This window comes from Mustela lutreola, chromosome 9 (genome assembly GCF_030435805.1).
Source record: "Mustela lutreola isolate mMusLut2 chromosome 9, mMusLut2.pri, whole genome shotgun sequence".
Taxonomy (NCBI): domain Eukaryota; kingdom Metazoa; phylum Chordata; class Mammalia; order Carnivora; family Mustelidae; genus Mustela; species Mustela lutreola.
In genome coordinates, this window is record NC_081298.1 from 29,482,474 (window position 1) to 29,506,624 (window position 24,151).

The 24,151-nt window shown below is 42.9% G+C and overlaps 1 protein-coding gene across 2 annotated transcripts in view; it reads right to left on the reverse strand.

Moving 5' to 3' along the window:
- Positions 1 to 24,151, reverse strand: part of DNAAF9 (dynein axonemal assembly factor 9) — a 132,488-nt gene that overhangs the window by 21,088 nt on the left and 87,249 nt on the right. For both annotated transcript variants that reach the window (XM_059133811.1, XM_059133810.1), the window contains exons 26-29: positions 22,520 to 22,608; positions 21,006 to 21,164; positions 15,116 to 15,241; positions 3,113 to 3,150 (exon numbers count right to left, since the gene is read on the reverse strand). In XM_059133811.1, the coding sequence (XP_058989794.1) occupies positions 3,113 to 3,150; positions 15,116 to 15,241; positions 21,006 to 21,164; positions 22,520 to 22,608 (412 nt within the window). The remainder of the gene's footprint in view (positions 1 to 3,112; positions 3,151 to 15,115; positions 15,242 to 21,005; positions 21,165 to 22,519; positions 22,609 to 24,151) is intronic.

The window sequence follows — 24,151 nt, forward strand, 5'->3', positions numbered from 1 at the left end:
TCACTCAGTGAAAGGCTGCCCAGTACCCCAGATGTGGGCTGTGGAGGCACCCAAGTTCTCCTCTAGGCCTGGTCAGGGCTAAACAGCTCCTGGACCCATGATCCATTATCAGTCCTTGCTACCATTGTCTAGTTCAGACTACCAGTATCCTTGCTAGGTCCCTGCTTAGTCTGTGCACTTCCAGGCTTCTCTTATTATAATTCATGTCCTATAGCTGCACTTGGGCCGGACTGGGGCCTCTGGAAACACAGTGAGGCAAGGTCAGGAGGTCAGGCCCAGAATGTGGCAAAACAGAGTTCTAGAAGGCTCAGCACATTCCAGAGGTGGCAAACATGGGAGCTGGATCCTGCAAGAGTTCCATGATATTTCCCGGAGTAGAAGACAAGAACGGCTGTGATGGATCTCGCAGTGAGGAGTCAGCGAAAGCTGAATGAAGACCTATAATAAAGGCCCTAGGACTCTGTTTAGTATCTTCTTGGGCAAAAGAAACTGGAGAATCAGACTAGTGCAAAAGTGACAACCTAAGTGCTGTGTGCCAGGGTCACAAGCATAGATCTGGCCTATTCAGGAAAAGGCTGGGTTCTGGATCTCTGATGGACACCTTGCCCAAAGTCCTGTCTGCCTCATGAATATCATGTAAATAAACCCTGGGGGGGTTGGGATACTAGGTCATGAATTGGACACAGAAAAGGGGCTTTGGTTTATAGGGAAACAAGCAAAAGGATTATCCTCAGCATTCCTTAGGCCAGCTATGCAAACTACCACCTGCCAAGAGGAAATGCCAGCTGGGAGGCAGGTATAGCAGTAATCTGGAGCACAGGGTGAAGAGGCCACTGTGGGTGGTTTCATCTTGCTTGGACCAGGAGCTTCCTTATGCTCTGTGTCAAAGAATGGATACCCACATTTGGCCACAGTCCTACCAGTCTGGGATGTGAGTGAGTGGAGAGCCTGGCCTGCCCATTCCCCCGACTGGGGAAACAACCTCTTAAGTCTGACTGTCCCAGTCTGGGCTAAAGGCTTTCAGAAGCCCAGGAGAAAGCAAAGTTTGTTTTATCTACCTATAGATACTAAAGGCAGGACATGGTAGTAAAAAGTCTTTGTTCTTCTCTCCAATCAGCATTACACTGAGTCTTGTTTGCTGTTTAAACTCTTGAGATTATTTCCTAATCCTTGGATTTCTGTAACACACATCATCTTGGGGCTGTGATATAGTCCTTTTCTCATTGTAAAACAATCCTTTGTGTAAAAGCAATGAATCAGGGAGCTTGACCCATGAACAGGAGCAAAGGGAGGCAACATGCTCCCTCGGGACATGAAGTGTTTGTCTACTGGTGGCAGATCCCATTGCCAGGCTAGCCACCAAATCTCTGAGGATAAAAGAAATACTTGCCTTTTATTTCCTCCCTCCCTGGATAGCCCATGCCCGTGGTGAGCCAGGTCAGACCAGTTCATAGGGTCCTTTGGGCCAAGATGCAAGAGGAAGATAATTACTAAGATACTGTTACTCTATAAGTCCTTTGGAGTTCAGAAAAACATTATCTCTGGCCCCAAGGTCATCTGCCCACATCTGATCACATCCTTATCTGTACATATGCACAGAATCTGACACAAGTTGCCTTTGAACACTAAGTAAGGAAGCAGTGTTAATGAAATCTGTTTGCCAAGTGCCAGAGAGAATCCAGTCTGTCTTGGCCTAAATGGGCTTTCCTCCTGTAATACTGGCCCAGGTTCATGGACAATGAAGAGAGAGCACCTCCCAAGGCTCTCAGCCAGGGGAGTCTAACCAGCTGTGCTTTGTGTGCAAAAAAACAAAGGAGCACGGAGGTAGAAAGTGCCAAGGAGCCAAGGTGCATTAGGATGGCAATAATCATGTGGTGGACAGGGGGTGACTATAACCCACACCCTTGGCTTTGACCATGACTTGCAAACATATATTCAAGGACCAGAGAGTGATCCTAGATGTTCCACATTTCACAGACCCAACCTCCATAAAATCTTCATCTACCTGGACTGGATACTGTGAGTGGACCCAGCCACCTCTATCCCACTCTGCTTCTGAGGTACAGTGCCTGGAAAGCAACAAAGGCCTCTAAAAGTTAGACTTGAGACTCCCTGGTGTGTCAGTCCAACACACATTCCTCCCTCCAGTTACCTGGCCCCTGCCCTGCACAGCACCCAGCTCAGCTGTTTCCCAAGACAATAGCTCTGGTATACTCAGTTGTCTCCGCTCCCTGCGGACTGGTAATGGGATCAGCAGGGTAAAACTGTGCTGGGGACACCAAGTTATTTTCTTCTGTCTGATTTCTTCTTGCTGGGCTGGCTCAGGAAGCTCAGACCCCAGGTCTTCTGACAACAATGAGCATTTTATCATCACTGCAGGAAATTCAGAATTTATTCTGGGTCTCTAGGCACCATAGTTAATATGACTAAAAAGTGCTGCTTCCAGGGTTACCAGAACGGAGGACAATGCAAGGTCAAATGTAACCTACTGGATGGGTGGAATTTTCTAAATGCTACCAAGGAGGTGTGGAAAATTCCAGTGCATATAGGAGGGTATTAAAGGAGAAGGTCCTACTGGACTATACTGTGCACTGATGGGAGAGAAGTGCATCAAAATCTTGTTGATCCAAAGGCTAGGAATACCTAGTACCTTTTCAATCCACTGATATTAAGATGGACTTAAGCTCCGCTCAGGAAAGCTATTGTCATGACAGCTTAACATCTTAAGAGAGAAACTCAGGAAGAAATCTGCCTATCAAATATGATAAAAGAAAAAGATGTCAGGGTGTCTGGGTGGCTCAGGTCATGATCCCAGGATCAAGCCCCACATCAGGCTCCCTGATCCATGGGGAGTCTGCTTCTCCCTCTCCCCTCTGTGTTCCCTCTCCCTTTCCCCCTAGTTGTGTTTCCCCTCATTCTCTTTCTGTCAAATAAATAAATAAAATCTTAAAAAGAAAGAAAGAAAGAAAGAAAGAGACGTCAAAGATTTCCCTGGATGAATTTTGTTTGTTTCAGACTTTTGAATGGGAGGAAGGAGTGTGAAGAAAAGTCTGTTGCATCTAAACAGAATTTGAAAGGCATGCAGAAGTAGGAAGTAAAACATACTGCTTACCTTGTGAACACTGGTCAAGACATTTAGGAAAGAGAAATCTAGAGGGGAAAAAAAAGAAAGAAATATTTAAAAACCATTAATGTCAGAATTGTTATTTATTATTTTCCACAAAAATGTATCCAAGCTGACTTATTCAAAGGGGCAAGTGGTAGGCAGTACTAAGCATCAAGAATTGGTTTTCGGAGACACCTGGGTGGCTCAGTTGGTTAAGTGGCTGCCTTCTGCTCAGGTCATGATCCCAGCATCCTGAGATCGAGTCCCAGACTGGGCTCCTTGCTCGGCAGGGAGCCTCCTTTTCCCTCTGCCTCCGCTGCCACTCTGCCTGCCTGTGCTCACTTGCTCTCTCTCTCTCTCTCTGGCAAATAAATAAATACCAAAAAAAATTAAAAAAAAAAAAAAAAGAATTGGTTTTCGGGGTGCCTGGTATCTCAGATGGTTAAGCGTCTGCCTTTGGCTCAGGTCATAATCCCAGGATCCTAGAATTGATCCTAGAATTGGGCTCCTAGCTCAGCGAGGAGTCTGCTTCTCCTTCTCTCCCTGCCTCTCCCCCTGCTGTGTTCTCTCTCTCTCTAATGAATAAATAAAATCTTTATTAAAAAAATCATTTTTCATAGATTTGAACCACAGCTCTCTTAGCCAGGACCTCACAGAAGTAGCCTTATGTGGCCAACTCTTGATGTAATGTTGAAGATGGGATACAGGCCTAAACTCTATAGGAAACAGAAAAGAAAGTTTTTTTTTTGTTTTTTTAAAAGAGACACTGTCCCGACCATAAAGGGGAAGTTTCAAGGGAAAATGAGAAATATTATATTCCCTTAACTCTGCCAAGGGTCTTCGGTACTAAAGTTACCATGCCTCTCTTTATGTGCATGCTAGATTCCCAGTTCCCCTTCAACCTTACTCTGAGCTCTAATGGTGAAAGGATAGCAGGAAACTAATTGGATCACAGATGAAGCAGGTGAGAGTGACTGATTCAAAGTGTGAGTTAATTAACTAAGAAAAACTTTTCAGAGAAAAACTCACACTCTCCAGTGCTTTTAAACTCCTGAAGCATCATAGTACCCTTCTCAGGAAAGACAGCTAATATGAATGAGAATAAATGCCTTTTACCAAGTTCTTCCTCTGGGCGGGGTACTGTGCGAGCGGTTTTCATGCTCGGTCTTGTTCTGTCCTCATGTCTACTCCATGCCTCAGATACTTACAAGCTGCGAAGAGTGGGTGGGTTTATGATAGCTAAGCAGTCTAAGCACTTTGCCCAAGGCCTCACACGAAGCTAAGAAGTGGGAGAGCTTACATAAGGACCCAGGTCTGTTTAGCACCACAGAGCTCCCATGTTTTCTTTCCCTACAAATGAGATGCTTGCTGAAGCCACACTTCTGAATTGTTGCTGGTCTAGGTGCAGATGGTATTGATGTTCAAATCACCACAGGGGAATTTCTCTCCTGCAATCTCCTTTGTGGTAGCAAGTTTTCATCCTTCTATTTGCTTTCTGAAAATACCATCTGGAACCAAATTTGGTGGGTAAGTGAGCTGGATGAATACCACTTTGGACTGCTGATGTAGTTGTCTTGCCTGAGTCCCTCATACTTTCTGAGGAATTCGACAGAGAAATCCCCATGTGCTCTGAGCAAGATCAAGAGCCCTGGAACAAGTAAGAGACATGCATTCTACACCGGAGTCTCCCAAGAACAGAACTCAAGGACTTCACTGCACTCAGTCTGACTGGCCTGACACATAGCAAATACATTCTTAGAAAGTGCTTGTCCCCATCAGTGCCTGTGACTTAAGAGTATATGCCCTTAAAGGCCCCTCTCAGCATCCTGCATGCTTCCTCACAGCAGTCCTCAGCAATTCACACTACAGATGTCTTCAACAAGACAAGCAACGTTCTCTCTCAAGGCCTCTTATCCAATCACAGGCTGGAAGCTTACGCTTCAAACCTCTGACTGCTACACAGAACTGCGCATATTGATGACTCTCTACAAATGGAATGCAATTTCTCATATTTTGGCATCTTTGGCATCTCTGTCCTTCAAATTCATGTTGGCTTTCTTTCCTAATCCAACTAGGAGTTATCATTACTTCTTTATAATTCTTATAATATTGCATCAAATCTTTTGTTATGGCACTTCTTACCTCAATCATGATTAACTGGACACATGTCACTAGTGTTGCATTTGGAAAACTACTTAACTTTTCTGAGCATCAGCTCCTCATGGTAAAACATGGTAGTGATGCCTACCTTAAAGGGGTATATTGAGGATTAAGAGGGGTAAGTATCACAGTGCAAGACAAATAGCCCAAAACAAGTGTTGGCTCTTTGCTTTTCCTCTCTACATATAATCCTCCTTACTAAACTGTAGTTTTTTTTTTTTTTTTTTTTTTTATTGTAGTATTTTTGAAGAATGCCTGGCACGGGACTCTTAAACAGAGAAGACAAGTTCATTAAAATATATATACAATGTATATACAGGTTATTGACCAGCTCTTCAACAGAAATGACTGTGATTGTAAGTCTCACATAGTATGATATCCTCCATTACGTAGTGCACCAACCAATTACCTGATTTATATAAAATTCTAGTAAATACTACTCCAATCTGCCCCAAAACATAGGCCCCACAATTCCTACATGCATATCTATAAAACTGTAGCTACCACATGAGCATAGATCTGGGATGACTAGTTCTTTGGGGCCCCCTCAATTATCAGAATGGTCCCTGGCACACAGCAGACCCAACAGATACTCACTGAATGAAATCCACTAGAATAAAGACACCAGACCAATCTCACAAAGACCCACCCCGAATCCAAATTGAGCCCACCCTTAAATTAAAGAAGCCACACTAACCCCCACCTCACAGAATGGAAAAAGACACCCTACTGTGCTCCTACCTGTTTTTGTTTCTGTTTTAACCATGGTCTGGAAGCAATGATGTAAATTTTATTTTTGCTAAGGTAGACACTTTACAAAAAAACCCCCCAAAACTGAATTAAGTTTTAGAGTCTCAAAAAATCTTTTCCTGTTATAAAAGGAATATAAAGCCCACAGCTAACACCATACTTAATGGTTAAAAACTAGATGCTTTCCTTTTCAGATGAGGCACAAGACAGTATGTCTGCTCTTGCTACTTCTACTCATTATATTGGAGGTTCTAGTCAGGGGAATGAGGCCAAAAAACAAATAAAAGGCATCCAGATTGGAAAGAAAAAAGTAACACTCTTTCTGTGTACTCATGACACGCTTTTATATATAGAAAATCCTAAACAGTACACACGAAACACTAACAGAACTAATATGTTCAGCCAAGAACATATGATGTAAAATCAATATACAAAAATCAATTGCATGTCCATACACTAGCAATGAACAATCCAAAAATGGTATTTAGAAAACAATTCCATTTACAATAACATCACGAAGAACAAAATAGTTAGGAAAAAATTAAACAAAGGAACCATAAGACTTGTACACTGAAAACTATAAAACATTGCTGAAAGAAATTTAAGACCTAAATAAATGGAAAGATGGATTGTAAGACAGTATTTTTAAGACGGCAATACTTCTCAGATCTATAAATTCACTGCAATCCCTACCAAAATCTCAGTTGTCTTTTCTTGCAAATTCACAAGCTGATCCTTAAATTTACATGGAAATGCAAGGAACTCAGAATAGTCAAAACGATCTTGAAAAAGAACAAAGTTGAAGGACTCTCACTTCTCAATTTCACAACTTACCACAAAGCTACAATAATCAGAACAACATGGTACTGGCATAAAGACAGACATGTCTATCAGTGGAATATAACTGAGAGCCCAGAAAAATAAGCCTTCACATTTATAGTCAGTTGGTTTTTGACAAGAGTGCCAAGACAATTCAACGGAAAAGTCTTTTCAAGAAATGGTGCTGGGACAGCTGGATATCATCATGTTGAAATAATGAAGCTGAACCCCTACTTCATGCTGCATGTAAAAATTATTTCAAGATGGAAGATAGGTCGAAATCCAAGAGTTAAAACTATAAAACGCTTAGAAGAAAACACTGGGATAAATCTTTGTGACCTTGGATTCAGCAATGCTTTCTTAGATATAACACCATAAGCACAAGCAATGAAAGAAAAAATAAACTGGACTTCATTAAAATAGAAAACTTTTGTGATCTAGAGGATACCATCTAGAAAGTAAAAAGATAATCCATGGGAGAGAATTTATGCAAATCAAATTACCTTATGAAGGACTTCGATTCAGAATATATGAAGCACTCTTGTAACTCAAAAAGAAACAACCCAAAGTGCATGGCTGGTTCAGTTGTTACATGCTGTTCAGGGCATGTAACGATTGATCTTGGGGTCATGAGTTCAAGGCCCATGTTGGGTATAGAGATTACTTAAAAAAAAAAAAAAAAAAAAAGACAGCCCGATTTGAAAATGGGCAAATTATTTAATAGACTTTTCTACCATAAAAAAAAAAGACATACAAGTAGCCAATAAGCAATGAAAAGATGCTAAGTATCATTAGTATTAGGGAAATGCAAAGTAAAACCATAAGGAGATACCACTCTACACAATACAGACAGAAAACAACAAGTATTGGTGAGGATGTGGAGAAACTGGAACCCTCATACACTGTGGTGGGAAAGTAAATGCTGTAGTGGGTTTAGATAACAGTTCCTAAAGGTTCAATGTACAATTACCATTATGACCCAGCAATTCTACTCCTAGGTAAATATCCAAGAGAATAAAAACATGACCACATGAAATCTCTCTCTTTTTTTAAAAGATTTTATTTATTTATTTGACAGAGAGAGATCATAAGTAGGCAGAGAGGCAGGGAGAGAGAGAGGAAAGGAAGCAGGCTTCCTGCCAAGCAGAGAGCCCTGGGATCGTAACCTGAGCCGAAAGTAGAGGCTTTAACCCACTGAGCCACCCAGGCGCCCTGACCACATGAAATCTTGTACACAAATGCTTCTAGCAGCATTATTTGTAGTAGCCCCAAAATGAATAAATAAGATGTGGTTATATTCATACAATGGAATATTATTTGGCTATTAAAAGGAATGAAGTTACTCACACATGCTAAAACATGGACCATGAGGGGCACCTGGTTGGCTCAGTGGGTTAAGCATCTGCCTTCTGCTCAGGTCATGATCCCAGGGTCCTGGGATCGAGCCCTGCATCGGGCTCTCTGCTCAGCAGGGAGTCTGGTTCCTCCCCTCTCTCTGCCTGTCTCTCTGCCTACTTGTGATCGCTGTCAAATAAATAAATAAAATCTTAAAAAAAAAAAGACATGAACCGTGAAAACATTTTGCTAAGTAAAAGAAGCCAGATACAAAGGGCTGCATGTTACATGATTACATTTATATGAAATGTCTGGAATAAGCAAATCCACAGAAAGTAGACTCACAGTTGCCAGGGGTAGGGTGGAGAAAGAAATGGGGACTGACTAAATGGTATATGTTTTTTTTGTTTTTGTTTTTCAGCCAGAGAGAGCATGAGTGGAGATGGCGGAGGGACAGAGGGAGAGAGAGAGAATCTTAAGCAGGCTCCACACTCAGCATGGAGATGGATGTGGGGCATGTTGTGGGGCTTGAGCTCATGACCCTGAGATCAAGAGCTGGCTGCTTAACCAACTGAGCCCCTGAACTGTATAGTTCACAAGAGTAAATTTTATGATATGTGAATTATACTTCAATAAAATTGTTTATATATATATATATATATATATATATATATTTATATATATATTTTTTTTAAACAAGCAGCACACATGCATACTACAAAAATCTCAAATGGTTTCCTCATTATCCAGAACTTGTCTCCAAGGTAGTGGCCATCTCCCAGAAGGAACCACTATTAGCAGTCTGGTATGTGTCCTCTTAGTTTCTATACAGATACAAATAAACATTTTAAAAATACATACTGTTTTGGCAATTTACTTTTCTCACCTCACAAAATATTGTGGATGTTATGTGTTACTACATAGACATCTACTTCATTTTTAAAAAATGCTTGCATAGTATTCCATTATATGACTATCTCCAAATTTAACCAGTCTAAGTCTTACTAATGAGCATTTGGATTATTTCCAGTTCAATATAATAAACAGTTGGTTTTTTTGTTTTTTTAGATTTTACTTATTTATTTATTTAAGAGAGAGGTAAAGGGAGGAGCAGAGGGAGAGGGACCAGCAGACTCCATGCTGAGTGTGAAGTCTGATGCGTTCGATCTCACAACCCTTGAGATCATGACCTAAGCCAAAATCAAAAGTTGCACACTTAACCAACTGAGACACCCAGGCATGCCTAAACAGTGGTGTTTTTTTTTTTTTAAATAAAGATTAAAAATTTTTTTTTTATAAGACTGTTTATTTGACAGACAGAGATCACAAGTAGGCAGAGAGGCAGGCAACGGTGTGGGGTGGGCCAGAGTCCCCACTGAGCAGAGAACCCTATGTGAGGCTTGATCCCAGAACCCTGTGATCATGACCTGAGCCGAGGGCAAGGGCTTATTAACCCACTGAGCCACCCAGGTGCCCCAATATTTTAATTTTTTTAAGTAACCTTTATACCCAATGTGGGCTTGAACTCGCAACCCCAAGATCAGGAGTCACATGCTCTACTAAGCCAGCCAGGTGCCCTGGTATTATAAATGGTGTTGTTTTGAACATTGCATAGCATATCTGTCATGTTTCAGCCTGTTCAGGACTTCTAAACAACTTTCCTAGGCTTGAACTTAGGAAGTCCATCTCTTTTGTAAATAGTACAAAACTACTTTTCCAGTCTTTCTTGCAGTCTGGTGCATGCATGCGACCTATGTTCTACCAACCAGATTACTGTAAGACTCCCACTGGCAGTGAGCAAGGTGAGTGAGAGGATGTATGGTAAGCAGACCCCATTTTCTGGGGAAGGAAGCCCTGAGAGGATTGAGCATTGCTCCTGGCTGCCTAGCCAATACAGCCTGGCCACCCCGGAGACTCAGCAAGCTATAATGTCCTTATAGTAAATCCCTTTCCATTAAAACATACCGGAATAGGCTCTACTATTTAGAATTAAGAATTCTGTCTGAAACAAGCTCCCCTACACATATATATCTTTTGAACATTTGTACAAATACAACTCTACAAAATTCTAGCAATGGAAGGAATGGCCAAATTTGTTCTTAAATACATTATATCACTTTATATTTCTATCAATACTATACGAATGTACCAATTTTCCTACACTGTTGCTATGTAATAAACCAGCCCAAAACTAAATTGGCTTGAAATAACAATGATGTATTTATTCCTCATAATTCTGTGGATTAGATGGGCAGTTGTTTTGGCTTGGGGTAGCTCAGCTGGGGAGATGGATGGCTAGGCCTCTCTCTCCACGTGATCTCTCACCCTCTATCAACCTAGCCCAGGCTTCTTCATATGGTGGTCTCAGCTCTCAGAGGCAAGAGAGTGCAAGCCCCAATGTGTAAATTCTTTAAAAGCCTCTGCTTATTACTTGGTTCTTATGTCTCAATGAGCAAAGCAAGTCACGTGCCCAAACCCAAATTCAAAGTGTAAGAAGTAGATTCAACTCTTCAACTGTTGATGGAAAGGGCTGTGGCCATATTTTAAATTTTCCACAGCTGGCCATGTAAAAAATTTTGCTTTTTTAAAAAAATTTATGGGCTTTAACACTGGCCATTTAATTTAAATTTTTTTTTTTAACGGAATGGGTTTAACTTTATTTAATATCTTTCCATCCTTGATCATGGGTGCCACAATTCTCTTACTCTATTTCACGTGGACCTCTTGCACATGGAATATAATAGCCCATAGCCCATGTGCAGGGACTAATCATTAGTTTTCCAACAGAGCATTAGTAAAACCCCTATAGTAAATTACTTTCTGGAAGGAGTTCAAAGGTAAATTTGGAAATACCTCAATGATTTCTAAAAAGTGAATAAATCAGTAACTCTGAGTTACTGACTTAATACTTTTGATCTCTCAGTATGAAAAAAAATGAAGAAATTAGTATACTCATAGTTCTAACACCCATGATTTTGTTACTTATATTTTTATAATCCACAGCCCTAATTCATACAACATAGCCTTATTTCTATACTTAAATAGATTATATGCTCATCTTCAGTACTTTTATATACTTCTCACTTATTTATTTAAATTCTCTTAAGGACTTTCAATTCGTCAAATGTTGGCACACCCATTATTCAATGATATTTTGTAAGCATTAAACAGAAATGGTTTCTGCACCCACAAAATCTAAGTCTGTATTCTACACTCCCTCTCTTTCCTCTAATGATCTTCATTTCTTTGTCTATTTTTCTTTTTCAAAGGCTTTTATTTATTTATTTATTTGATAGAGAGAGAGAGAGATCATAAGTAGGCAGAGCAGCAGGCAGAGAGACAGGAGAAGCAGGCTCCCTGCTGAGCAGAAAGCCCAATGCGGAGCTCCATCCCAGGACCCTGAGATCATGACCTAAGCTGAAGGCAGATGCTTAACCCATTGAGCCACCCAGGCGCCCCTATTTTTCTCTTCATTTTGTTATTTTCTCAAGCTTGAGGTTCTCTGACAGACTTAAATTTTTACAGGGTCTATTCTACTTCTCAGTACTTTGAGATTTTCAATGGTATAATGGTTTTATTATTGTCTGTTTTCTTTCTAGGGCTCTAGCAGTTCATTTTCCATCTGCTTCTGCTAGCTAAACTCTTTAGTCCCCCTGATCTTTTCTATTTAACAGCTTTATTGAAGTATAACTTACATATATCATAAAATTCACTCATTTTAAGTGTATATAGTTCAATGATTTTAAAAATAAATTTACAGAATTGTGCAACTATCACCATAATTCAATTTTAGAATATTACATCATTCCAAGATCCCCCTTCCCCAGACCATTTATTTTCTTTGAACTGTTCCCACCTACCCTGTTAACTCTTCTCCTTAATTTTTTTTTTTTTTTTTTTTTTTTGTCTAGGCTAATTCTTCTAAAGTATAACCTCCATCTGTTGTTTGCTTATTACTATCTTTTCCAACTCTTTTTAAGTGGTAGTATCTAGTCACACACTATACCTCCTTCTGCTTTAGTTCATCTTTATTTTTTATTATTATTTTTTTAAGATTTTATTTATTTATTTGACAGAAAGAGAAAGAGAGAGTGCACAAGCAGGGGGAGTGGTGGAGGGAGAGCTGGGGAAGCAGGCTCCATACTGAGCAGGGAGCCCGACATGGGGATTGATCCTAGCACTCCAGGATCATGACCGGAGCTGAAGGCAACTGAGCCACCCAGGGGCCCCTGTTTTGTTTTGTTTTGTTTGAAAGATTTTATTTTTAAGTAATTGCTATACCCAGTATGGGGCTCGAACTCACAACCATGAGATCAAGAGTTGTATGCTCCTCCGACTGAGCCAGCCAGGTGCCCCTTTAGTTCATCTTTAAACAAAAGCTTGAGGAGAAGAAACAGGACTGGTAGGAAGGGTGACATGTAAGAGTCAATGTGGCAATCCAAAGTACGGGGTGATGCTCAGCATTCACTACAATAACCTAACCTCAGACAGAAGGAAAACAGACCACCTTGGCTTTTTACGGGAAAGCAGAACCTAAGTCACAGCTAAAGAGATGAGAGATAGTAAAGATGTTTCTTGGTATCAGTCGAGGTGGTAAGGGAAGTAGCCTCTAATGTAATTTTTAAAAATGATTTTATTTATTTATTTGACAGAGTGACAGTGAGAAAGGGAACACAAGCAGGAGGAGTGGAAGAGGGAGAAGCAAACCTCCCACCGAGTAGGGAGCCCGATGTGAGACTCGATCCTAGGACCCAGGGATCATGACTGATCAAGGACTGAGGCACCAAGGCGCCCCTCTAATGTAATTTATATGAGAAATCTAAATATATCAACTTGGGACTCAAACAGGAAAAGAGCTCTTTCAGATGAAGGTTTAAGGGTGCATCAATCAGTTCCCAGGGGATACCAGTAATATGAACTAGCCAGAAAGACCACATGACTACAGACCCAGGATATACTCCACTGGGCTACTAGACAAATAGCTCTGTGAAGGGACAAGGTAGTGCTGAACCTGTCCCTAGTAAGGAGTGCTCTGAGGATGAAACAGATACTTCTAGATACCACTGGGGCAGTGTAAACTGTGAAACCCACTCAGAAAGCAATTTTAAAATGTGAATAAAGAGTTATAAAACTGATCATTGAATTAACTATCTCTTTGAAGAAAAATTTCTAAGGAAATTACCTGAAATTAAAGAAATTTATATGGATAAAGATATTCTCACAGCATTATTTGTAACAGTGAAAAGTTGGAGGCAACCTATGTGACTAATAGCAGGGAAACCGCTAAGATAAGCATGTCCATCCACACACAAAATGACTATATAATTAATCAAAATGCAATTACCACTGTGATATTGGAACATAAATACATTAACTTATATAATATGTAATTACATAATTTGTTATATGTTAATCTAAGAAGAAGGATATAAAATTGTATGTATTCCATAACTGTAAAAAGACACAGATAAAAAAGACAAGGAATTCACAAAAATGATAATAGTTACATTGAATTAGTGAGATTATGGGTAAATTATTACCGAATTTTCTTTCTTTCCTTTTTTATTTCTTTTTTTTTCTTTTTTTTTTTAGAGAGAGAGAGCACATGCATGTGGGTGTGGTGAGGAACTGAGGGAGAGAATCTTTTAAGCAGACTCCTCACTGAATGCAGAGCCCAAGCAGGGCTGGATCTCATGACCTTATTAAGATCATGACCTGAGCTGAAACCAAGGGGCAGACACTCAACCAACTTTGTCACCCAGGCACCCCAATTATTATTATTATTTTTTTAAGATTTTATTTATTTATTTGACATAGAGAGAGATCACAGACAGGCAGAGAGACAGACAGAGAGAGAGATGAGGAGAAGCAGGCTCCCTGCTGAGCAGAGAGCCCTATGCGGGACTCGATCCCAGGCCCCTGGGATCATGACCTGAGCCGAAGGCAGAGGCTTAACCCACTGAGCCACCCAGGCGCCCCAGGCACCCCAATTATTACCCAATTTTTTTTTTTAATTTTTAGAAAGACATTTATTTATTTATTTAAATATTTTTTTTATTTGACAGAGATCACAGGTAGGAAGAGAGGCAGGCAGAGAGAGAGAGAAAGGGAAGCAGGCTCTCTGCTGAGCAGAGAGCCCAATGCAGGGCTCGATCCCAGGACCCTGGGATCATGACCTGAGCTGAAGGCAGAGGCTTTAACCCACTGAGCCACCCAGGTGCCCCTATTATCCAATTTTCATTGATGCTATTATATTACTTCCAAAGTTTAAAAAAAACAAAGTTCACCTATTAGTAGTGAGTATGAATGTCATTAACCGAGGTAAGACAGCTTTAAGATTGCTTAATCATAGGGGTTCCTGGGTGGCTCAGTCAGCTGAGTGGCCAAATCCTGATTTCAACTCAGGTCATGATCTCATGGGTTGTGGGATCAAGGCCTGCATTGGGCTCCCTGCTCAGCGGAGAGTCTGCTAGAGATTCTCTCTCTCCTTCTGCCCCTCCCCCTGCTAAGACACACATACTCTCTCTCTCAGATAAATAAATATGAGGGGGAAAAAAAAGGCTTAACCATAGGAAAAATTATCTATGAGATACTCTAAGTACTCTGGAAAAAAAGCACTTCCCCTATAGTAAAGAGGAAAAGAAAAGGCTGTCATGGGCCTTCTTTCTTTCTGGGAGAAGCTGTTTCAAGTCCCACTGCCCTAGATGGACAACTTTTCAGTACACAAAGAAAAGTGGTGAGCGGCTCCGGTCTATAGGTGTCTTCTGAGAACCTAGTATTAATCAAGCAACAACTGAGCATTCATTATATATAAGGTAGACTAATGCATTCCAAAAGACAAACGCACATAAAGATGTGTCTCCTTCCGGTGGGTGGAAGAAAATCGCTTTCTGTGCATTTAAAGGCACCACATCCTGTGGGCTGCAGATGATCTGAAGTACATACCTGTGCTCCATGTAGCAGCTCAGGGGATCCACGCACACCGTGATGGCACCAATGGTGAAGGAGGACTTGACCTTTGAGTCTGGATGGGTCTGCAGGGCCTGGACGACATCAATAACATCTGTGTAGCTGGGGAGAAAAGAGAAAGATTAGCTTACTGACTGGGGTCAAAGAACGCTGAGGGGCTGAGTAAGCAAGGGTGGAAGGAAAACCACAAGGAGGAGCCTTCACTGGGTTCCTTGGGGTCACCCCGCTTTATAATTTAGAGCCCCTCCCTGCATTCCACAATGTTTCTGCATTCCCAAACCTCATTAATACTCCTAACTGTGTAAGAGTGAGTGGAAGAATCTCCCACCACTTCTAGGAGTAAAAGGGAAGGAAGCCTGCAAATGACCCTGGAGCTCTTAAGGGTGGGACTTGGTGTCCTTAGGCCTGTTTTCCAATCATGTTAGGAGCTCCTGGGTAGTCTATCTCCTTTAATAGCTTCTTTCTCTCCTTCTGGAGAAATATGGAGAATCAGCTACCCCTGTAGGTCAGCGGACACATGTCAAACCCCACCCACAATCGTATCTCCTGCCTGGAACTCTCTTCAAACTGCAGACTTCCAGAGCCAATAAATATTTTCAGTTAGAACTTAGCATGTTCATCATTCAGTTTCCCATGCCTGCTCCTCCCAAGGCCTTGTTCTTCTCAGCAGAGGGGACTCCATTCTTTTAGCTCCATTCTTTTGTTTGGAGTCATCACTGACTTCATTTTTTCTCAATTTTCAAAATATAACTAGTGTGAGATTGCTGCTCACATTCTCCCACTACTACTGGATCCAAACTGTTATCATCTCTTGCATAGATTACCCCACAGCCTCCTCACGGGCCTCCCTGCTTCTGTCTCTGTCCCTGCCCAACCTGTTTTCAACAGAGAAGCCAGAAAGACTGTGCTAATCCCACTGTGCTAAGCCACTGAGTGAGTGGCTTCCATCCCACTCAGCGTCAAAGGTTTTTTTTTTGTTGTTGTTGTTGTTGTTTTTAATTTATTTGACACAGAGAGAGAGAGCACAAGTAGGCAGAGAGGCAGGCAGAGAGAGGGGGAAGCAGGCTCCCTGCTAAAGCAGAGAGCCCAATATGGGACCTGATCCTAGGACCTTGAGATCATGACCTGAGCCGAAGGCAGAGGCTTAACCCACTGAGCCACCCAGGCACCCGCGTCAAAGCTTTTTAAAGCCCTTACCACAACCCCCAAAACTGTCTGTGATCTGACTCCCACACCACTAGGAGTTTCTTCTCCTCCTATTCCTTCCCTTACCTGAATCTACTCACTGTGACCTCCTGGCTCTTCCCTGAACATGCCAGGAACATCACACTGGCACTCTCTGTCCCCTCTCCTTCTTGATACCCTTTTCCTCAAATGTCTGCCGGGCTTGCTCCCTTCAGTTCTCTGCTCAAATGGCATCCTGAGAGAGGTATCCTCTGACTTCCTACAGCCTATATGACATAGCAACCCTCGTTCTGCACAACCTTCCCCTGCCCTAATTCTTCCCCATGGCACTGAACATTAGCTACATATACTGTTATTTTCTCATTTGTTTACAGTCTGTCTTTAAGTAGTAACGTAAAGTGGTTGATGAATGGTGTAATCTGTGATGCCTAAGCAGGACAGATGAATGAACTGGATGTTCAGTCTTGGGTAGACTCTTGGCCACTCCAAGGAGCCTCCATTCTTTACCTTGTAGAGAACATTTTCCCAACTGACCTAGCCTATCGCCAAAAGGTCAGTTCCTACGGAGGGAAGGCAAATCTGAAGGCAGCCTTATTGATCATATGGGCCTGCACCCTTGGGAAACCAGGGATGGTGGCTAGGGGGATAGGTACAGCCTGCCTGAGCCACTTCCTGAGTTCCTACAAATAACTCATCTGCAAAACGGCACTTGGCTTTATCCCAAACTACAATATTCACCAGCCCCATAAGGTCTGCCTCTGTCCTGACCAACTAGCAGTGCTTCAATCAAGAACAGGGTGTAACCAATTCTAGAGCTCCCCCATGAGGGCCTGACAGCCAGAGAGCTGTTAGAGTGAGCCCTCTCCTCCTGGTTTCTCCATCTGCCTGGGCATGTGTGTATATTGGCACATAGGGTTCTTTCTCCTGGTTCTGCAATATCTGGTTAGGCGTGGATGCAGAAGAGTCCCCCACACTGCTGGGCCTTATGCACACCTGAAAGTAGGACTGACTGAAGCTTAGATACTGCCCCAATCTTTTTGTGGTCACGTTTACCAGATTTAACTCTTCTGGGTAAGTCCCCCAGCCTTGCTCCTAAGTATTAGTTTTCTCCCTCTTCTAAAAATAAATTTTGGGGGGCCCCTGGGTGGCTCAGTGGGTTAAAGCCTCTGCCTTCGGCTCAGGTCATGATCCCAGGGTCCTGGGATTGAGCCCCGAATCGGGCTCTCTGCTCAGCTGGGGGCCTGCTTCCTTCTCTCTCTCTGCCTGCTTCTCTACCTACTTGTGATCTCTGTCTGTCAAATAAATGAATAAAATCTTAAAATAAATAAATAAATAAATTAATTAATTAATTTTGGGAGCTTTTTATTTTCCATGTTTGGTATGAATCCAGAGACTCATTTCTCAGGGCAGAAGAGAACCGAAAGATTTACCAATCCTATAGATTTTGGCGATTTCAATACCACAGGTTATCCTTTAGAGACAGTGGCTAGGGAATTCCCAGGTTTTCAGAGCATTCCATGCAATAGAAAAAAGTTGGAATGAAAATAGGCCCCAAAGTCCTTGGTGAGACCACTGTATCTAAGTGATGCATCTGGGCACCACAACCGGGAACTGCTGTGGCAAAAGAGAGGTTCTTGGTATCACTCGCTGTGCTTGCTGGGACGGGGAGGCTGCTGGACCCTCCCTCCCTCCCCAGCCCTTGCCTGCTAATCATCCTGGCCAGAGCCTCCAAATGGAGGGGAAGCAGCCCTTACTACAGAGGAAGCACACTGCTCCAGCTACCAGAGCTTTGACTTGACCACTTTGGCTAAATTGCCTCAAATGCATGATGAAGGCAAAAAAAAACCCCAAAAACCCCAAAAAACAAAAACCTGGATTTTCATGTTTCCCTCTTTCTTGTCAGTTCTCTCTCTCTCTTTTTTAAAGATTTTATTTATTTATTTGACAGATAGAGATCACAAGTAGGAAGAGAGGCAGCAGAGAGAGAGGAGGAAGAAGGCTCCCTGCAGAGCAGAGAGCCCGATGTGAAGCTCAATCCCAGAACCCTGGGATCATGACCCAAGCCAAAGGCAGGGGCTTTAACCCACTGAGCCACCCAGGCACCCCTAGTTCTCTCTTTATTAAAAATAAAAGCAAAACAAAAAAACAAAATAAAACCCCAGTAGGACTTTAACTTACTTTCTTCCTAAACAACAGATACCCTATTCAAGTGTCTTTTGGCCCGTTTTATGTTCACAATTTAAGCCTACAATTGAGCAAGTGTTTTAGATTAATTCAATTTTTATTTTGAGACAGGCTTTGTTTTTAAATATTTTAAATAATTTAAAGAATGACTTTACAGTATTCTGGAGTATGAAGAAATACAATCCCTTAAATTCCTTAAAGTTAGTATTTTAAAATTCAAATTTCCTCAGTTTTGTGTGTGTGTAAGTTCCAGACAATTCTGTCACAATTCTGTGTAGGTTCCTATATCCACCACCACAGTCAAGACACTGAATAGTTCCAACACCACCAGGATCCCTTGTGCTGCCTCTTTTACAACCATGCCCACCTTCCTCCCGCTTCACACTCCCATCCCTAACTCTGAGCAACCACCACTCACTCTGTCCTCTACTTCTAAAATTTTATCATTTCAAAATATATTGATTTTAAAAACAGCAACTCCCCTGGCTATCAAAGGTCAACACCACTGCCTCACGGCTGTAGTAAAGCCAAATGGAACCAGGCCACTCTAGGGGCAAAAGAAAACCCTGCCTTATACCACCACATTCCCCCAAGAATCCTATAAATGAAGATAAAAGCCACATTTAGAAAATACAATTCTCAATTTGAGAAGCCTCTGGAGTTTCCCTTTACTGGCAACCTCTCAATACTGGGCTCAAAGGTCCAGCCCCAAAGGAGATGGTCATGCAAAAAGGAGGCTGCCAAGAGCTCCCTGCCGAGCCACAAGAGAATGGGCCCTGTTTGTAAGAGTAGTGTCTTAGTGAGAGCCATAGCACTCAGCTGATATTTCCACTTGAGTCCTTCAGGAAGTCTGAGGTCCCTAGCATCCCAGGACTATGACTAGGCAAATGCTGGGTAAGAGCACACGAGTGGGCTAGCTATACATGCTCACTGCCATCCAGAGCAGCTGGGCCAGCTGACACTTTTGCAGACGAGTATTGCCAGAGACAAGGGGTCAATGATGCTCTCTCAAGTGACGGAAGATTGCAATGCTATACAATGACTATACAATTGACACTGACTTCAGGTCCACACCCACGATGACCCTCAACTTTGGCAGGGGCTGATCCATTCCTTTGATCATTAGAAGCAATGGAAAACCAGAAGAAAACAAGTGGTTCTGCGGTGCCTGGGTGGCTCAGTCCATTGAGCATCTGACTTGATTTCAGGGTTGTGAGTTCAAGCCCTGCTTTGTGCTGGTCATGGAGCCCACTTAAAAATACACACACACACACACACACACACACACACACACACACACACACGTGGTTTCAAGCCTAGACTCTTGCTCTGCGTCTTCCATGACCTTAGCCTATAAGCTGGACAAAAGGTTTGATGGAAGAGAAGCCCAGGGCAGGTATGAGAATAAGTCCTGAAGGAGAGGAAAGATGGCCTGGTAGGGTACACAGTCCTGCCCACCTCTGGCCTTAGGACCACCCGCCTGGCGTTTCTCTACTTCTCACCATCTACCCAGGAGACTCAATAGGGCTTTGGATCCAGGCCTACTCTTTACTTGAAACAATTAGCCAATTGCACATAGTAATTATTATGAGCACAGAAAATACAGCATAGCATAAAAGCACTTTGTGAGAACTGCTGAAAGCTTCTGTATTATCAGCCATCATGAAGACCACAGTCTGTGTTTTCCTGACCTGGCATGATCTCTTCTGGGTCTGAAGGGTAGTGGGCCTGCACAAGTCACCTCCTTGGAAGGCCTTAGAACACGTCAAGGTAAGCTCCTTACAGCCAGGGTCCCTGAAGCAGTAGTACTCACTCTGTCAAATCTGTCCTCACCAGGGAGCTCCCTGCCCAGCTGGACTATTTATGCATCCCACTGAGGGTCCCAGGAAACCTTCCTGGACCAGCCATTCTGGGCATGGTGGGGCTCAAGACTGTAGAGTGTGGGGGTTGTCTCTACAACTCCACATGAGGAAGGACTGAAATACACGACAAAGGAAGAGGCTTAGGGATTGGTATTGTTATAAGAATTATCAGGGAATCTTGCCCAGAAATCTCTTCCCTAATTCTCTACCTTTTGGGGATACCATGATACTGAAACCAAACCTAATTTTTAATTTTATTTAATTTAATGTTGTAGAGAGAGGGAGAGGGTTGAGGGAGAGGGAGAGAGAATCTCAAGCAGGTTCCATGCCTAGCGTGAAGCCTGATGCGGGACTCGATCTCACAAACCCTGAGATGAAATCAAGGGTCGCACGCTTAACTGACTGAACCACCCAGGTGCTCTGACACCAAAATGAAAACTAATGTGTAAGCTAATTGCAGCCACTCTGGGCCACTAGACAGCAACCAGAGGCCTTAAGGCCTCTCTGGGTAGAGCAGACTCTGCTCACGAACATGTGGAGGTCGTTCTGTGCCCCAGGCTAGCCACATAAAAAACAACAGAAATGGTAAGGTCAACACCATACCCCACTGTTCCCAGAAGACTTCTAGTACTCACCCTTGCAACACCACCAACAGTCGGGTCTTCTTACGGGTGTAGGCTGACTGGCGGGCAGAGCGGTTCTGCTGAGCCTCTAGGACGCTGGAAAGGTATCTTTGGAAGTGGGCAGCATGAAAACACTCAGAACTATCCATGATTTGGCGGTATACCATCCACCTGGAAATGGCAAGCATAATCTCAGTGTGGGGGTTAACTGATAGCCTGGCACCAGAGACTCAGCCTGTGGATCCACGTGCGACCAGTACTCCCACAGACATTTTGCCTGGTAACCCTGCACAGGAGAAAGCAACCCTGGCATCACAGAAGCAGGTGGAGAGCACTGGGTGGGGAGCTCCGTGTCCTGAAACCACCATCACTGGAACTTCTGATAGGAAATGCCTTGCCATAAGGAAAAAGGTCAGGTTAGCATATGAGCATCAGTCAGACTTAGGAGTTGAGAAAGACTCCTTCTGAACACGCAGTCATTTCCCGAACAACCATCCAATAAAATGGTTTCAGTCTGGTACTCTTGCAAGGAAGTGAGCAGGGTAAAGAATTCAGACTATTTCCACAAGAAAAGCAATGGATATGAGGGAGGAACTGGCTAGCCACTTGGTACTTAAAAGAGGCCCAATATTTCCCTATCACGTCTCTAAAACTTATCCAACCCCCCATATCTCCCTGAACTCCCAAACTTCTAGGCAAGTTCCACCTTCTCCATTCCTTTACGGCCTCCTGCGGGATGCCTTACTTTGATGTTGACTAGATACTAACTGTCTGTTCAGTTAGCCAGGGTTCTTTAGTAATCTGTTGGCCACAGAATGTGACGGATGAACGATTTCCCCAGTTTCCCCTAAGCCGACATGTCCCAGCTGTACTGGAACTGATGCAGTCCCCTGGTGGTCAGAGTTGGATCACACCCACCAGCTCCCAAGTTCTAACTCCCCTGGGTCCTGAATGGCCCTGCTGAACAGGGCATACTTCCAGGCCTTTGCCTGTGCTGGTTCTGCTGCTACACTGCTCGTCCCAAGATTTCCAAAGGTTCACTCCTCATTTTCTCAGGCCTCTGCTCAAATGTCCCCTTCTCAGTGGTCTTCCTTGAGCACCCAATTTAAAGCTGTACTCCCTCCCCCAACTTAGCACTCTTCTATACCCTTCTCTACTTTGTTTTCTCCATAGCACTTTTCATAGCTAATATACTACCTTCCTTAACTGCTTAATCGTATTTCCAAACTAGAATGTAAGCTCCACAAGGGCAGAGACTTTCTAGCTCATTTCGAGTTGTTCATTTGTTTTTGTTCTAGAACTAGTTGTTCTAGTTCATTCACTTTCTAGTTGTTCATTTGTCACCCACACTTGGAACAGTGCCTGGCATATAGGAAGTGCTCAGTACAAACGTGTTAAATGGATGGATTATTACTGTGCTGATACCAATCACACCAAAGGCCAATACACGTTGAAGGTTTCCCAGTGCCTAGGGGGCCCAGGCACAGAATCCCTTTCCCCAAAGCAAAGGCAGCAGCTATACTAACCTGCCATATTCCTTATGCAGAGTGACCAGAAAAGCACAGAGCTCGCTAGCATGACAGCCTGGGAGGCCAGTTACAATGCTGACAATTACCTATATGAAAGAAAAGTCACGTGAGTTCATCATTCAGCTGGGAGAGTGTGTTGTGTAAAAGGTTACGAGAACTGGGGTGCCTGGGTGGCTCAGTGGGTTAAGCCTCTGCCTTCTGCTCAGGTCATGATCTCAGGGTCCTGGAATCAAGCCCCACATCAGGCTCTTTGCTCAGCAGGGAGCCTGCTTCTCCCTCTCTCTCTGCCTACTTGTCATCTCTCTCTCTGTCGAATAAATAAAATCTTAAAAAAAAAAAAAAAAAAAAAGGTTATGGGAACTGATTTCTGGAGCCAGGTTCTGTAGGTCTGAACCTCAGCACCAGCACTCATCTAGCTATGTGACCTTGGGCTCATAACAGAACCTATCTTGCAGAGTGGGTATGATGATTAACTGAGTTAATTTATATGAGTGTTAATATTTAAGTGCTTAGAACAGTCTATGGCACATAGCAAATACCATATAAAATGTGGTGTTACTAATACAATTTTCATGGAGCAGGTTTGACTAGATCAGTTAAAATACAACAGAAAACACTGGGCAGAAAGGAAGTCTCAGACAAAATGTCACAGGCTAAACTGGTGTGGTAAGTAAGCTCAGTGAAGGAGAGGAGTGGCATGGGGTATTTCCGCCTGGCTGCCCAATCTGTCCAAGCTGCATGGACTGAGCCAAGGAAACAAACGGGGTGTAGGAAGCATTCCTGAGTCTTGACCAGAAGAGGAGCTGGACTGCCCTAGCCTTAGCACACAATCAAATGAAAACAGGGCCCTCTGCACGTATGAATTCCAAAACAACTTGAAGAAAGCCCCTGACAGAGCAGGAGTAAGCAGGGGAGGAAAGGAACCAGGTAATCGCTGAATGGTTATTGATTTAAATGACATAGCGAGTGTTTTCTGTCATAACATACAAGACTCACCGGAACGGGCCTGGTCACAAGATAACTCAGACTAAAGCTCAGCTTGGTGGCACTCATCATTTGAGCCAGTCACATCAACAGAGAGAGGGAGCCCTCTTCTCTTCTGGGAACCAGGAGTTCCTCTGACCAGACGCCTACTCTGTATCTCTTTCTGCTCCTGCAGGCAGTACTTCATGCAACTTTTTCATTATCCTCCTCCTCCTCTCCTTGGTTCCTATTCCTCAGCGCCCAGGCCCCTGCCTCTCAAATCACAGTACACGTGCTCATAGACAGATACCTCCTTACTTTAAGGCCAGTCCTATAGCACCCTTTTAATAAGATACAGCAGGCAGTCATTTTCATTTTTAAACTCTTGCCTAAGGGAAAATCAAGGCTCCTAATTGCTTGGTGCTCTTATTATCTTTTGCAACTGAGCATCTTCTAGGTTTGCATATAAATAATGCCCTCTCTGAGCATATTATGACATATGAGTGTTAATATTTAACACTTTGTTTCTCCCCAACAGAATGGCCCAGGACACTGAAGAGCTTCTGGGCACTGGAGTGTCTGGAATATCAAAAGTTCATCTGGTTCTGAAGAAATGGTGGGAGGTATCAAGAAGAGGGGCATGTGAGATGGGAGCGGATTAAAATA